Raw genomic sequence first — 15406 nt, 5'->3', positions numbered from 1 at the left:
AAGCCTTGAATTCATGGAGATTTTTTTGGTTTTTGTCCCATTCCTGAGCCAATAATTTGATGACTGGAGGAGACTCAATTGAGTCTCCTACTAAGCAGCCACCCAGTCATCGAATTATTGGCTTAGGGATGCGATGAGAACAAAAAGATCTCCATGAATTCAAGGCTTCATGGGGTGTGTAATTGATAGAAAATAAGTATTTTTTTTGGGTGAACTACTCCTTTAATGCAGAACATACCTGTATACTCTCCTATATAAAAGTAAAAGTCCTCTATTCAAAAAGTGTCTTGAGTAGTATTGGCATCAAGATATACTAGTAAAAGTACTCATTATGCAAAATGAACATTTTGCTATCATATTGAATTGTAATTATTAATGCGTTAATGTGTACATCACATTAATGTTGTAGCTGGGGCTTATTTTAATTACTTTGTGCTGCTGGTTAGCTTAACATATAATAATACATAATTGATTAGTTAATTATGTTTATAGCAACATCACCAATAATGAAAGCTGTCAAATACAGTAATTGTTGGGTAAAAAGGCCAAATTTGCCTCTGAGATGTAGTTGAGTATAATAAAGTATATAAATTATATGTAGTTGAGTATAATAAAGTATATAAATTATATATATATATATATATATATATATATATAAACATTGTTTCCACATATTAACACAAAATGCACCTTAAGCTTGTCATTCAAGGGTCCGTCTTCCTTTCAGATCTCAATACTGTTGGCTACAGGAGGAGGAAGATGTTTTGATTTTTAACAGTAGTTAAACCTGCAATGACAAATGTAACTTTAAGCAATACCACAATGTATAAAAACAAGTTAGAGTGTTCAAAATGTTACTAAAATAAAAGTACACAAGTATTTGCATCAACATTACAGTACCGAACAAAACTACTCATGCAAAATCTCACAATCACATTATTGGATTGTTATTAGTAATGCATTCATGGGTTTAACACTTAAATGTTGCAGCTGGTAAAGGTTGGGTTGATTTTATATTATTTTGTGGCTTTGGGCAGCTTTAACCTATAATACATAATTATTGATCAGTTAATGAATGTCTTGTATTAATCATATAAATCTGCAAAGTAACTAGTTAACAAAAGCTACAACTCAAATAGTTATAGTGCAGTAAAAGGTACAACGTTGGCCTCTGAGATGTAAAGTACTGTATAAGGTAAAATACAAATACCTAAAACTTAGTAATTAGTAACTTTCCACCACTAAAAGGCAAAATGAGTAAGTCCTCCATTCTTATGACTGTGTATGCCGTCTGGTGTCTGCCATGTTTCATTATGAGCCTCATGATTCTTGTTTGCTGCTGAGGACTGTATTCCACCTGTTGTACAGTTTTAAATGTCTGTGTATTGTTTGTACTCATACCAACCCGACTCCCAAATTTCTCTCCAGTGGGATAAGACTGGAAAAAAAAAATATCCTTAAGATATTTTCTTACCAACTTTGCAAAGAGTACATCAACTTCTCTTTTTACAGACACATTTATTACAACTTGGAACTCTCCTGTCTCAACAAGCCATGGCATGGACACTGATTATGAACAAGTCTGGTATGAAGGATCTCAGTGGAAGACTGTACACCACATATGAATCATAATGTCCGTAGTTTAGAGTCTAAACTACGGAAGACCATTTACTGTATACGTATTTTTTTCCAAAATGACCCAAAATCGTATATATATATAATTTAAAAAAGCATTGTTCCAGCTATCGCCATTCACCTTATTGCTATGCATTACATGCATCTGAAAATGTCATTTTGAGTGTGTGTTGTGTCCTCATTTCAACACTTGCACCTGGCTAACCCCAAAAACACATTGCATGTGAATAAAACCGTGTATGGCATCTCTCAGCACTCTCGTGGTCTCATATAAAAGTATGCATTAAGGCAAAACATTACCTGTATAGAACAGGTTTTTCCAACACTTGCATGAACTATTAACATTACACTACACCCCAATAGTGCCCAAGAGCCTCATCTATAAATCATATTTATTTGAGCTGTTTAAGTGCACAAAAATACAGACAAATCCTCCCATTAAAACCAGGAAAGCATCCCTGTCATTTTAGATTTTAGCGTTAGCTATTCAAAAATAGCAGATCTACAAGCGAGCTTGTACATCTGCTATTTTTGAAAATGTTTTGAAAGATCTTGAACTACTTTTAGAAGACACACTCAGTTTCAAGTTCAACAGCACCACCCACAGGCTGTTAAAGGGATCACAAGCCATGAAATCACAGGAAGACAGTGGCACAACTGAAAATGGCTTTACTCTGAGACAAGTGGAAAGACTGCTTTGAGAAAATCTAAAAAATAAGTTCATATTGGGTGTTGGATATTATACCAGCCATTTACAGCGTGTATACTCATGTGGAAAGACGCAGTACATTGTTTTAGGTATGTAAGACCCTCCAGCCCCAACACGAGCTGAAACTCAGTTCAATCATAACAAAAAAGAACAAAACATGGCTAGCCAGCTAGCATGCCTGCTGAGAATTATGTCTTTCCTATGTTATCGGTGTATATAGTTCTTATTTACTAGTGTTCTTATTAACTTAGTATAGCTTTAAATGTTACTGTTTTTTTTCCTTCTGAAATGTCATGCGTTGCGTTAACTTTGTGTTTACGCCTAAACAACACTTTAATGGATCCCTGGCTAATAAACCAAATATGCCTTAATATATTATAATTGCCCTCTATAACTAAAATTAAAAACACCTGAAATATATTTATTATTTTATAAATAGTTAATCTTTTACTCAAGGGGGACAACGCCCGTCGCAAGTTGATGTCATTTGTCCATGTGTGGTCCAGCCCTAAGCAATGTTATTAGCATGTCTTAATAAAAAAAACGACTTAATACTTCCTAATATGAACATCAAAACAATATTTTAAATAATGTTTTATTAGCACATGCATTCTGTACATTCCATAGGGCTGGACCACATATGGACAAATGACATCATCAACTTTGTCCCGCTTGAGTAAAAGATGAACTATTTATAAAATAAATACAATATTTAAAGTGTTTTTAATTTTAGTTATAGAGGGCAATTATAATGTATTAAGACATATTGCTTATTAGCCAGGGATCCTTTTAAATGGATATTTCACTTTCAAACATGTTTGGGGTCATTTTAACATCTACTCAGGCTTTTATTAGCACCCCAGACAGTTTTTAAGTTGCTTGATTCAGTATTTGATATAAATTTGATCAGACACGCCTCCTTCCTATACAAACTGATTCTCACTTGAAATTCAATTTGAACTATGATAGATTCTTCAGAAACACCTGTCTTTGATTCTGGTAACTGATATTTTCCTTCTAATGCGTGAGGGGGTCGTACTTTTTCCAATTGCTTTTTTATTTTATTTATTTTCCCAAACCAGTCTGGGGTGCTAACAAAAGCCTGAGTAGACATTATCATGACCCTAAACATGTTTTAAAGTGAAATATCCCTTTAAACCAGGTGTGCAACTGGAGTTCAAAGGCCAAGGATGGATTCGTCCCATAGCTTCTCCTCTTCTGTCCTGGTGTCCACTTTCCCCTTCCTCTTCTCTTTCTTATGTTTGGGTTTGAAGGTCTTGGCCTGCTCTCTCTCGCTGTGATCAACGGCGCTCTCAGCTGTAGATGCCAAAAGCCCGCTCCCGTCTTTTTCCTCTGCCACCTCGTCTGCAATCTCCACTTCTGCCGCCTTATCCACTCGCTCTTCCTCACCCTCACCCTCCACCCCCCGCAATCGCTCCTCCTCTGGCCTTCTCCTCTTGCTGGGATTTCTGTCCTTCTCTCTTCCGTCTTTCTGTCTTTCTCTCTTCCTCCTCCTCCTCTCTTCTCCTTCAGACTGTGCCTCCTCCCCCCGGCCTCTCCTCTCCTCCGAGTCGCCGTCGCCTCTTACCCTCTTCCATCGTTGTCTCCTCCTCCTCTCCTCCTCGGCTGAACCTTCCTCTCGCGCCCCCCTCCTCTTCCTCATCATCATCATCCTCCTCTTCCTCTTTTGGTGACGTCTGTCTTCGCTGTCGCTCGTGCTGCTGCTGCTGTAGGAGGAGGAAGATGAGGAAGATGAGGAGGAGCTCGTGTAGGAAGATGAAGAGCTTGAGCGTTCTCTGCGCCTCCGCCTCGGCCTGGTGAGGCCCGGTGACCAGTGACCTGTGACCTGGGCATCAGGAGGGAAGGACTCTCCCCGGTAACTATATTTAGTGAGGGGGCCTGGATACTGAGGGCACCAGGTAGCTCCTCCTGGGTAGTTGGTGCCTGGGTGGAGAAGAGGAAGAGGAGGGAGGATGCCCGGAGGGAGAATTGGCCTCAGATTGGTGGGTTGCAGAAAACCACCTTCGTCTTCTTCACCCCCCTCCTCTCCCTCCTTATGTCTGTCACCTAGAGGGACGTTGGTCTTCGGTATGAGTCCGCGGGCCTTTTGGACCCGGATGTAATTGGCCAGCTCGTCATCATAGGAGTTGTAGACTTTGGGTTGGGACTTGTGCAGATCGCTGACCTTCTTCTCCCTGGTGGAGGTAAAGCATTAACAGGAATGAACCACTTTCAACCTGGCGCCACTAGTTTGGGCGTGTCATAAACATAAAGCAAAAAGGCTGTAAATTGTTACTTGGTACATCATTTCTCTGTGGTAACAATGCTTCTCGGCAATACCTTTTCTATACCATTAGAAAGCATATTTATTTCCCTCTTAAATGGTGCCCCATTTGTAAGGAACATCCAATTGTGGGATGAGCAGCAGAGCAAAGTATATGGGTTTCGGCCATGAAACATATTCTCTGCAATGACAAACAGCTTATTCTGTTGTTGCTATTGACTGAGTACAGTAAGTAACAAAGGACTGGCATTTCAGTTATTGAGAATTTCTCCGCTAATTGCACCATATCAATGAGTGGTCCTGAAGGTCCATTTCCTTGAGCTTACTTGGTCTGATGTTTGTTTCCCTGCATGTGGGCCTGGAACATTTCCACCGAGCAGAATTGAACGCTGCATATCTGACACATCAGGGAGTTGGCTACACACGAGACAGCGGGAAAAACAGAGGGTTTGAGAAAACATAAAACAAAATCCTCAAGCACTTTCATTCACCTATATACATTACTTTGACTTCATTACTTAAACCAGTGGTTCTCAAACATTTTCATGTCAAGGACCGCCAAATTAATATGTTTTTAGCAGCGGACACCCCATCTGAAAATATTTTGTTCCAGGGAAGTTTTTTCTACAAGAGTTGTGCTTGTATGTCGGCCATTTTCAAAAAGCCAATGTATATATAGGGTTAAAGTTGTTAAAAGTTGTTTTGATGCTATATTAACCAATTTGGCTAATGACCCCCTGGAACCCCCTCAAGGACCCATGGGGATCCCCCACTTTGAGAACCATTGACTTAAAACTAAATTATATAAGTTTGGTCCACCTTGCTCAGCGTCTTCTCCCAGCTCTTTGAGCAGATCCTGCCTGGCTTTATTCCTTTGGTGTTTGCGTCCGTTGTAGTGCTGCATGGCCATCTGGGGGTTGTTGAACGAGGCAGCACACATGGCACAGTACTTGCCGGGGTCCTTGAGATCCACTTCTGAGGTGGACGTGGTGGTAGCTACAGGGTCCTGGGGCTCTGCTGCATCTCTGGCAAATTTCTGGTCCGCAACCTGGGTCAGAGCTGATGGAGCTGTCATCTCCAGGTTCTTTGGAAATGGGCTGTCTATAAATGCAATGGGGGTGGGGGTCATTAATGCCATGTAAAAATGTGCATGCCACATCAATAAATGGCGATAGCACCATTCATCGCCACTGTGAACTACGGAAACGCAACAAAGTCAAATTTGAATATATCTATAATACATGGAATATGTGTGTGCGTGTTTATCTCATGCATAACGTATAACCGATCGACTTGGCGTGTATTAGCGCCGTGGAACCGAGGGTGTGTTGTGCCGAGTCGGAATTTGGTTTGACCACCGGTTGTCCAATACTGAAATTCCAACACTGTTAATGGGCACTGCACTAAGTGCTCTGACAATGGGTACAATGTGTTTGCATAACCCAAGAGGCATGCGTTCCCAAAAGGCATTGACCTAGTATGATGTCAATTCAAGTAGAAATTAATTCAACCTGCACTTGCCTGGGGGTTGGAGACCTTGTTTGCGCAGGTTTTTGGCGTGGACCTTGCCATCGTAGTGTGAGCGAGCCACCACGTGGGAACTGAACACCATGTTGCATAACTCACAGAAACGATCCTTGTCTGTAGCCAGTGTCCTCTGTTCAAAACAAAAGGCATAGAATTGGTTTAACGAGGGACAAGCTCCTCTACATAAAGACAACACACGTGGTTGAGAAATCAAATGCAACAGAGCGATGATGCAATACCAACCATCATCATCACGCCAACAGAGTCTTTATTCATCCTCTCAGCTCTCTTGGTCTGCAGGTACAGCCTGACTTTCTGGGCATGTTTTTTACCCTACACAGGAGACAAGAATGGTTACAGTATGTTACAGGTTCTATCGTCTAAGGAACAAAACATCTGCAACATCGGATTTCTGACAATGCTCATAGTAGGGCTGAGAAATTATACATGCATACATTGAAACAGAAATTTAGAACCAATAGCCAACTTAATCGTAGGTTTAATTGATTAATCGAGAAACAGGATTATGTGATAATTTAAAAAAAGGTCATATATCAACAAATGGATAATATGACTAGAACGATTAGCCACTTAAAGGGACAGTTCACCCCCAAAATGTTTTTTTTCCAATCGATTACACACCCCATGGAGACTTGAATTCAGAATTTTAGTTTTTGTCGCATTCCTAAGCCAATAATTTGATGACTGGCGTTGGCTCCACCAGGAGACTCAAAGTGTCAACTTTGAGTCTCTACTACCGGAGACATTAGCATTTTTCCGCCGGTCATCAAATTATTGGCTTAGGAATGCGACAAAAACAAAGGAAATCTGCATGAATTCAAGGCTTCATGGGGTGTGTAATTCATAGGGGTGCACAATCCCTTTAAGCCCTGTATAATTCAGTACAATGGTGGCATGCAAAAATAGTGAAAATAGCCGTTTGTTTGAAATAGGACTGGGCTAGCTCATAGTGTCCCACCTCATAGTGGGCCTGCCTCTGAGATTCAAACAGCAGAATGGCCTCGCACACATGGCAGTAATCATCGGTGAGGAGACCCTTCAGGAGCTCCTGCTCACTGTCTCCTGTGGTGGCACTAGAAACTGTCAACATACAAAACAGTGTCACAGTGAATACACAGTAAGATCCTGAGTGTTCATTAAATGCGGATGTACAAATGGAACCAAATGGACCTGTAGGGATCCATTTGGTTCCATTCGCACGCTTGGGAGTTACAGAATGGGTAAATTAAGAGGTTTCTACCGTGTAACAGTTCATGGTCATGGTCATATGGAACAAAGTGCATAACAACTACTAACTTAACATATTAGGAATTCATTAGACCACTTTTCCAAAATTCTCATCAATAATATATAAATAGCTTTAATTGTCTATACATGTATTTTAGCAGTGTTTGTGTTTGCGTGTGTGTTTGGGGAATTTGTTCAAATGAATATCACAAAATGTATAGTTTTGAAACATTGGCCACACAATGATTGTTTTCCAAGTATCTGTGTACCCTTATCTAGACTCCTGTACCTGTAACACAAAACTTTACTTGAAAACCTTTTACATCTTAATATAGGACTGTTAAATTCCTCAATTAAAAGGGACATGTTACATTTTCCGTCTAATCCAGTCTTCTCATCCTGCATTGAATTAGGCTAAGCCAACAATTATTTTGTAAAGTGCGCCCCTAAGCCTTCATTATGCTGTCATTTAAAATACAATTAATTATTTATTAGATCATGTAAACCACTGTTTCCCAAAAAGTGGGTCGGGGACCAATTTTTATGGGTTGCGACGACTCGCGAGTAAATACCCCTTCATTGTTCGTTTCCTCCATTTTGTTTATTATTTCAAAGGATTTTCAAAATATTTCCCCCCAAAAAATCCCAATTTTTCATAAGTTCAAGCACTAATTCAAACGTTTTTCTAATGAATTCCATTAAAAAGATGATATATGTATATAAAAAATACAAACAAAATCCATTAATTAGAGGGGGAAAAAAACACTTAATAAGTAGTGAAAATAGCCGAGCTTGTAGATCGGCTATTGTCACTAGTTTGTTTCTCAAATTTCTCTTTTGGGTCTCCAGCTAAAAAGTTTGGGAACTGTCCGCTGATGTAAACTCATTCCTGTAAAGAATATTAAAAAAAGATTCTACATCAACAATCATTTTTCTTAATGAATATCGCAAGTCTTTTGGCTTTTTTCCTCATACTGATAACTCTAACGGTACTGTAGACCAGTGGTTCTCAAAGTAGAGTCCAGGGACCCCCAGGGGTCCTTGAGGGGGGTTCCAGGCGATCCCCAGCACAAAGTGATATTTTTTGGTTACAACTAAAGGTTTTTTGTTAAAAGGTTAAAGCACTATATTCTGATAGTATTCATTGCTATAATGTTTGTTCAGTAACAGGGTCTCCCCATCCCTTTAATAAAGAGAAAATAAATGTTCAGGTAGGTGACAAAATTTCAGCCAATCGGGAGAGAATACCCATTTATCAACTTTTATAGTGTTCCAGCTCCAATTTTGTATTTTTTCTGTCATTTCTTCCACTTTCACTTATTTAATCTGTATCCTAACTGAGTTCTCTATCCTGATTGGATACAATTGGTATCCCGACCTGAAAATCAATTTTCAGTTTAATAGAGCTGGAGAGACATGGAGACTCCCATTACTGAATAAACGCTCTATAGCAATGAGTACTATTAGAATATAGCGCTATTCAACACTTATTATAACCAAAGAAAATCACTTACCCTACCTTTAATATAGCATCAAATGAGTTTAACCACTTTAATCCTACATACATCGGCCTTCAAAACCTCTTGACAAAATCTGAAAAGTTGGGAATATTTTGGAAACATTTTAACAACATAAATCTTGTGATCATGATGAAGTTATTATTTTGCCGATCCTTGACATGGAAAACGTTTGAGAACCACTGCTGTAGACTATGGAGGCACTGTCATTTTAGACCAGTCTTCAGAAAGCTAAATGGGGGTGATCAAGTTAACAGAACTGTTACCCCCCTGAGGATAGGCACAAGGCTAAGCAATCTAATGAATCAATGTCAGTCTAACAATTGTACAATGTTTTAAATTGAGGCACCTAGCTGTCACGATTGGATAAACTACGCAATCATATCAATAATAGTTGGTTCATAGTTAAAAATAGGAGATAGGGACTTTCTAATCTTGCTATTTTACGATACAGGGGGGAAAACTACTAATTGATGGAAAACTACTTGAAATTTAACATTATACAGCATTAAATATTAGGCTTCTACTGTCCTGGCCATGTACCTTGTAAGTAAAGGCTCAGTTTTAACCAACATCTGCAATATGGTCAGACACACACAAATAAATCCTCACATAATCTTCCTGTAAGTAAATACTATACTTACCACACACAGTAGTTTACGAGAGAAAAATAATTGAAGTTATCTTGTGATTTGTGTGAATGGCTAACCTGTTGTTTTGATATGGTAGCGCAGCAAAGAAGCACTTGACTTTGACTATGTTGGGAGGGATGCATCTCAATGCACTCAACTGGTTGTAAAGTAAAACTGATCCAGTGCATTATGCTCTGTAAAACATTACTTATCTGTACTTCAACTAGCTGGTAAATCCCTGACTGCGTTCTGAAAAAATAAGCTACATTTTAGGATGAAGCAAATACCATAAATATGACCACAGCAGCTTAAACTACTTTTGCACCCTTTTTGCGTTCTAATCTTGTGGTGCTGTGTTAAAAGTGCACATAATGAAGGCTGCTCTATCACTGACTTTGGGGTTGTTTGAGGCCATTCTGAATTACAAAGATGGTAAAAATGGATGCAGTCAGTAATAATCACTTAAAAAAGCAGACCCACAGTGACTTTTTCTAATATGAATCAATTAAGTTTCTGATGAAAAATGTCTTCATCAGCCTAAGTGTTTGATTCATTCAGAAATCCAGATGATACATTTAAAACACACCTTGATGTACTTACTTTGCATGTTGGAAAAACTAATCTAAAGTCTAGCTATTCTGAGAACAGGGACCAACTTAGCCTTGGATCAAGACTATCATAGATGTATTGTATCGAGTCTGCATGATAGTCTTGATCCAAGGCTAGGACCAGCTAAGCTGCCTGCCAGACAGCCTGACATTGGGTCTGAGTTTGAGACTACAGAGTAAAATCCTGAGTGTTCATTTAACCCTTAAGAGTGCAAACATGGGCCCGAAAGCATCCTCGAAATTGTAAATTAAAGCTCAGGATTTTACAGTGTTAGCCTTGCAGCCTAGAAAGCCGGCTTTCAAACTGAAAGAACAAATGTATTTATAACAATTCAAAATGACAAATGCTAATAATTTAAGAGGTAGGCTTGGTTGAAGTGGGAGAAATAAAAAGGGTTTTCAGTTCACGAAACCCCAACAGACACAAGACGGCTAGCTAGCTAACGTTAGCGTGTTTAGCTAAGGAGCTAGCACTGCTAGCCAATTAGCTAGAAAGCTAACGTTAGCATCGCTAGGAGTAGACGGCTCGGGTTTTTTTGGTCTCTTTCTCGCATTCTAAATAAACTCACCTTCATTCTGGGCACTATCTATGTTAGTGTTTATTACTTTGCAGGCGTCTCGTAACGAGGCCGCGTTAGGGGCAGTAGTAATACTGTTATTATCAGCCTGCGGAGCGCAGACACTGGCGTCCATCTTTCCCTAGCTCATATTATGAACTGTGGTGGAAAAAAGTACTCGCATTTCTTTACTTGAGTAAAAGTATCAAGTACTGCAATGTAGAAATACTCTGTTACAAGTAAAAGTCCGGAATTCTAAATGTGTAGGCCTGCGTTAAAACACAAAGGTATTCATATACTTAAAGTACAAAATGTAAAAGTACTGCTTATGTAGAAAGTTCCGTTTAAAGTTTTCAAAATACGAATATTATGAAAATAGCAGATCTACAAGCTCAATTGCATTGTCAGCTTGTAGATCGTCTATTTTCAAATGCCCAAAATATATGCCTGATCGAGGTGATTAATGTATGTTTTGTAATAATATTCAAAATCTACTAATCTAGCAAGTAACTAGTAACTAAAGTTTTCAAATAATTGTAATGGAGTAAAAGTACAATATTTGTCTCTGAGATGTAGGCCTACTAGTGGAGTAGAAGTAAAAGTGTTGTAAATCGGAAATACTCCAGTAAAGTAAAAGATACCTCAAAAGTGTACTTAAGTATAGTACTTGAGTACATGTACTTAGTTACTTTACGCCACTGGATATGCTGTGGCAAAAAAAGCTCACGCATGCGCACATAGCCAAGTACATAGAAAGACAACTCTTTTCACGGCGTTTCTCCCATCATAGTAATGTGTAATGTGTAAAAAAAACTCTTACTTGATATGCATTAAATAAACATAATGTAACAAATATATTTTGATGAGTTCAAACTTCCATTTTGGGCTAGTTTTATTTCTAAAGCTTGGACTGCATCATTTAATTATAGTACAATATGAGAGATTTGATGCATATCAAGTATGAAGGCATACAGAAAATTACACTGACTGTCCATGTTTATTTGTATATAGTTGGGTCTACAAAGTGCTTATCTGTGAAGCACTTCGTTTCGAAAGGTGCTATATAAATAAAGCTTTATAGCCTGAGCGAAATGCTGCGAAAAGAGGGTCTTGGATAGTCACAGCAGTGCTTAGTTTCTATGTCAAGGAGCCCCAATATTCGCGGCCACATGCATCTGAAAATATTTTGTGCCATGAACCCCCATACAAGATTTGTGCCGTTAAATGTTGATTTTCTTGTTGACCTATTCAAGTTATAGTCACAAGACATTGAGATTTGTTGAGAAAGGGATATTTAAAGCACAGGATGTATTCAAGGTTATTAAACTCTTGGACCTTGGTGAAAAAAGTTTCATCCTGATAAGGCAGCTTGCCTGCGGAAACATGCGTTTTTCAATCTCTCCCGTCATCAATAAAGCAAGTCTCTGGCACCTTTGGTGTGCATAGCACTTCTGAACTAAGTAAATAATACCATACATTTTGGCAATGCTGCTGGACTGCATAGCAGAACACTTTGATCAAGGAAATATCAAATGAGACTTGAACATTGTCATGTCATTTTATTAAACAGCTCAGGTAAACCCACAATTTGATTCCATGCTCTTGTTACATATTTATTCTGTTTAGCCAGGAATGGTAACAGTATTAAAAATAGACATGAATACCTTAGCACTTCCCAAAACAACAGTGACAATATACAGTACACAAAAAGATGGCGTAGATGAATGTAGAATCAGTGTCACCATGGCGACTACTACGTTTGCAATGCTGTGGCATCCTCTAATAGCTACTGCTTTAGCATTCTCTAATGGGGACTATATATTCTCGACTGCTGCAGTTTCCTTTACTGGTGACTTCACTGCATTCTGGACTGGTGCCTCTTCTACTGAGGACTTGACTGGTGCAGCCCCTTCTACTGAGGACTTGACTGGCGCAGCAGCCTCTTCTGATGACTTCACTGCGTCCTTTACTGGTGACTCAACTGCAGTCGGGACTGTTGCAGACTCCTTCACTGGTGACTTTGTGGCACTCTGGACAGGTGCAGCCTCCTTCACTGGCGACTTTGTGGCACTCTGGACTGGTGCAGCGTCCTTTGCTGGCGACTTCACTGCATTCTGGACTGGTGCAGCCTCCTTCAGTGGTGACTTTGTGGCACTCTGGACTGGTGCAGCCTCCTTCACTGGTGACTTTGTGGCACTCTGGACTGGTGCAGCCTCCTTCACTGGTGACTCCGCTGCAGTCTGGACAGGTGCAGTGTCCTTTACTGGTGTCTTGACTGCTGCAGCGTAATTTAATGGTGCCTGGACTGCTGCAGCGTCCTTTACTGGTGACGCCGCAGTATCCTGGACTGCTGCAGAGTCCTTTACTGGTGACGCCGCAGTATTCTGGACTGGTGCAGCCTCCTCTGGTTTTGATGGCTCTTTGACCAATCCTGTGGCAGCAGCAATATTGCCAGCCCCCTCCACAGTCTTCTGGGCCACAGCAGCAACCCCGTTAATCACTGCTCCGCCCACCTGGGACACACCATCTGCAACTGTTGTGACTCCATCCTTGGTTTTAGTGCCTGTCGAAAAATGTACAGGAAGCACAGTTGAAACATAATTTACACAACTACAAAAAGCAGAATTTGTCATTTGAGGTCATCAAGTGTCAAAATCTACATCAATTGAAATCTACTTAATTGTGGTAAAAGTTTATCGTTATCAGTTCAATTGTTTGAACTACTTTTAACTTAGCTGCATGACAATAGTGATTGTGGCATGTCATGAAACCCGATTTCGTAGTTTTCCACTTAAAAACTACAGCAGGGTAAAACATGGCAGGCTGTATAACACGGACCTTAAAAGCAGTGACATAACACAGCTGCAGCTAATCAAGAATAATGGGTGGGTTAGATTTTAAGTGTGTCAAACCTTCCATCATGCTTGAACATAGGCATGCATGTCCTTGGCTCTGGACACAATAAAAATCTAACACTTATTAATTTGTTTGGTGCAGCTGTGTTGCTTACTAGCCTGCCATGTTTTCAATCTGCTGTAGAAAACAAACTAAAAACCAGCCTGGGGTTTCATGACACTTTAAACCCTCAATACTTAAAGTTTACCTTTGGCTCTTTCGTCTGCCCTTTTTACCCTCTTCTACACCAAACCTCAACTGAAAATAGCTGTTCTACTAGTCTGTACAAGCTCTGTGCTATGCATTGTGAGCTTGTAGATGGGATTATTTTCAGTGCCCCCCCCCCAGAAGAAGGATGCTAGGACTAGGGTTCAAGTGGTTTAAGACTGGTAGAATTATTTACTGATTTATATTTTGATTCTTAATACGCACCGACAAGGAGAACGCCATCTTTGGTCTTCTCAGCTGCATCAGTCACTCCCTGCTTGGTTTTCTCCACTGCTGCCACGACCTCATCCTTTGCTTTTGAGAACCCCTTAATTAATGAGTCCATGGCTGCTTTCTGACTAAATACAGCTGTTTAGCCTATTACAGTTTGTTTTTGACTTGAATGCAAGTTTCTGTTCTCAGAGGAGGGGATTCAGTCCTTCAATCCACAAGTTACAGCAGAGTCTGAGTTCCTGCATGGACCCAGCAGCCATTTTAACAGGTAAACACAGCTGAAGTTAATTAACATTAATTGTAGGTGTGTTTTATTTAAGTGCTTTTGTGCAAGTTGCCAATACAGGAGCTGTGGATTGCAGGCGCGGCCTGTCAAAAGAGGGCGCTCTCCCAAACCTAGATCTTCCTTGAATAAATATAACTCTAAAATACATTCTACATATATTTTAAATTATCAAACTGACACGGTAAATATTATATAGTTAATGATAATGACTTGTGAGTAGAATGTATAATCTGCTATAGAATGTAGATGTATTTTTTCCACAATGTTAAAAATTAAAAGATTCGGAAAATGTTTTTTAAGTAAAGTAAAGTATACATGATTAGAACATGCTTAAACATTCGACAATTAAGGTCAAATATTTCTACAATTGCTACAAAACCTGTATATCCAGTCATTGTGGGATACAATTAAGTCTGATAATGATGTACCGTGCATGTTCACATCATGGATAGGCTACTTTACATTACTTAAGCCCATTTTTCAAATGTTAAATGTTTTAGCATTTTGGACAAAATAGCCAATTTTACATTGAGGTGCCCAGATGTCCTATAGTGCCCAGTGCTGCCCAGTGCCCACCTATCCTATCGTTTTGCTCAGGTCAATGCATATATTTAAGACAAGACAATACATAAATATACACCACAATTAAAACACCCAGGAAAGTACCTCAATTCTATAAAAGGCAAGTTCATTCTCAATTTAAAAGGGTCTTTAAAAGACAGCAATGTCCTCTCCACACTTTGTGTAATGTGTTATGCGTATGCTTTCATGTGTGTGTGGCTGTGCATGTATGTATGTATGTATGTATGTCCATGGAAGCTAATAGCACACCGAGTCCAGCTCATCCAGGCGCCTGCCTTCGTGTGTGTGTGTGCGCATATTCATGTGGGGGGGCCGGGGGGGGGGGGGGGGGGGGGGGACAGCAAGTTCAGTTCGACCAGGTGAGGTGGATCAGGTATTAGGGGGTTTATGTTTATTCAGGAGCTTAATGGCAGAGGGGATGAAACTGTCACTGCCCTTTGCCTTCTTGAATAGAGAGGCACCATATCTCCTACTCGAGGGCAGGA

At 39.7% G+C, this 15406-nt stretch overlaps 1 protein-coding gene across 1 annotated transcript; it reads right to left on the bottom strand.

Moving 5' to 3' along the window:
- Nucleotides 1-1566: 1566 nt before the first annotated feature.
- Nucleotides 1567-10858, bottom strand: zmat1 (zinc finger matrin-type 1). Its single transcript, XM_080423915.1, has 7 exons — nucleotides 10730-10858; nucleotides 7135-7256; nucleotides 6399-6488; nucleotides 6146-6285; nucleotides 5448-5725; nucleotides 4955-5045; nucleotides 1567-4539 (listed from the first exon to the last, which is right to left on the bottom strand). Exons 1-7 carry the CDS (start codon nucleotides 10851-10853, stop codon nucleotides 3522-3524), a joined length of 1863 nt encoding a protein of 620 aa, XP_080280041.1. The 5' UTR covers nucleotides 10854-10858; the 3' UTR covers nucleotides 1567-3521.
- Nucleotides 10859-15406: the final 4548 nt, after the last annotated feature.

Source organism: Gymnoscopelus braueri (genome assembly GCF_963280865.1).
Source record: "Gymnoscopelus braueri genome assembly, chromosome: 3".
Taxonomy (NCBI): domain Eukaryota; kingdom Metazoa; phylum Chordata; class Actinopteri; order Myctophiformes; family Myctophidae; genus Gymnoscopelus; species Gymnoscopelus braueri.
Note: the sequence above shows the minus strand (reverse complement) of the source record. Positions and strands in the feature narration are given on the sequence as shown.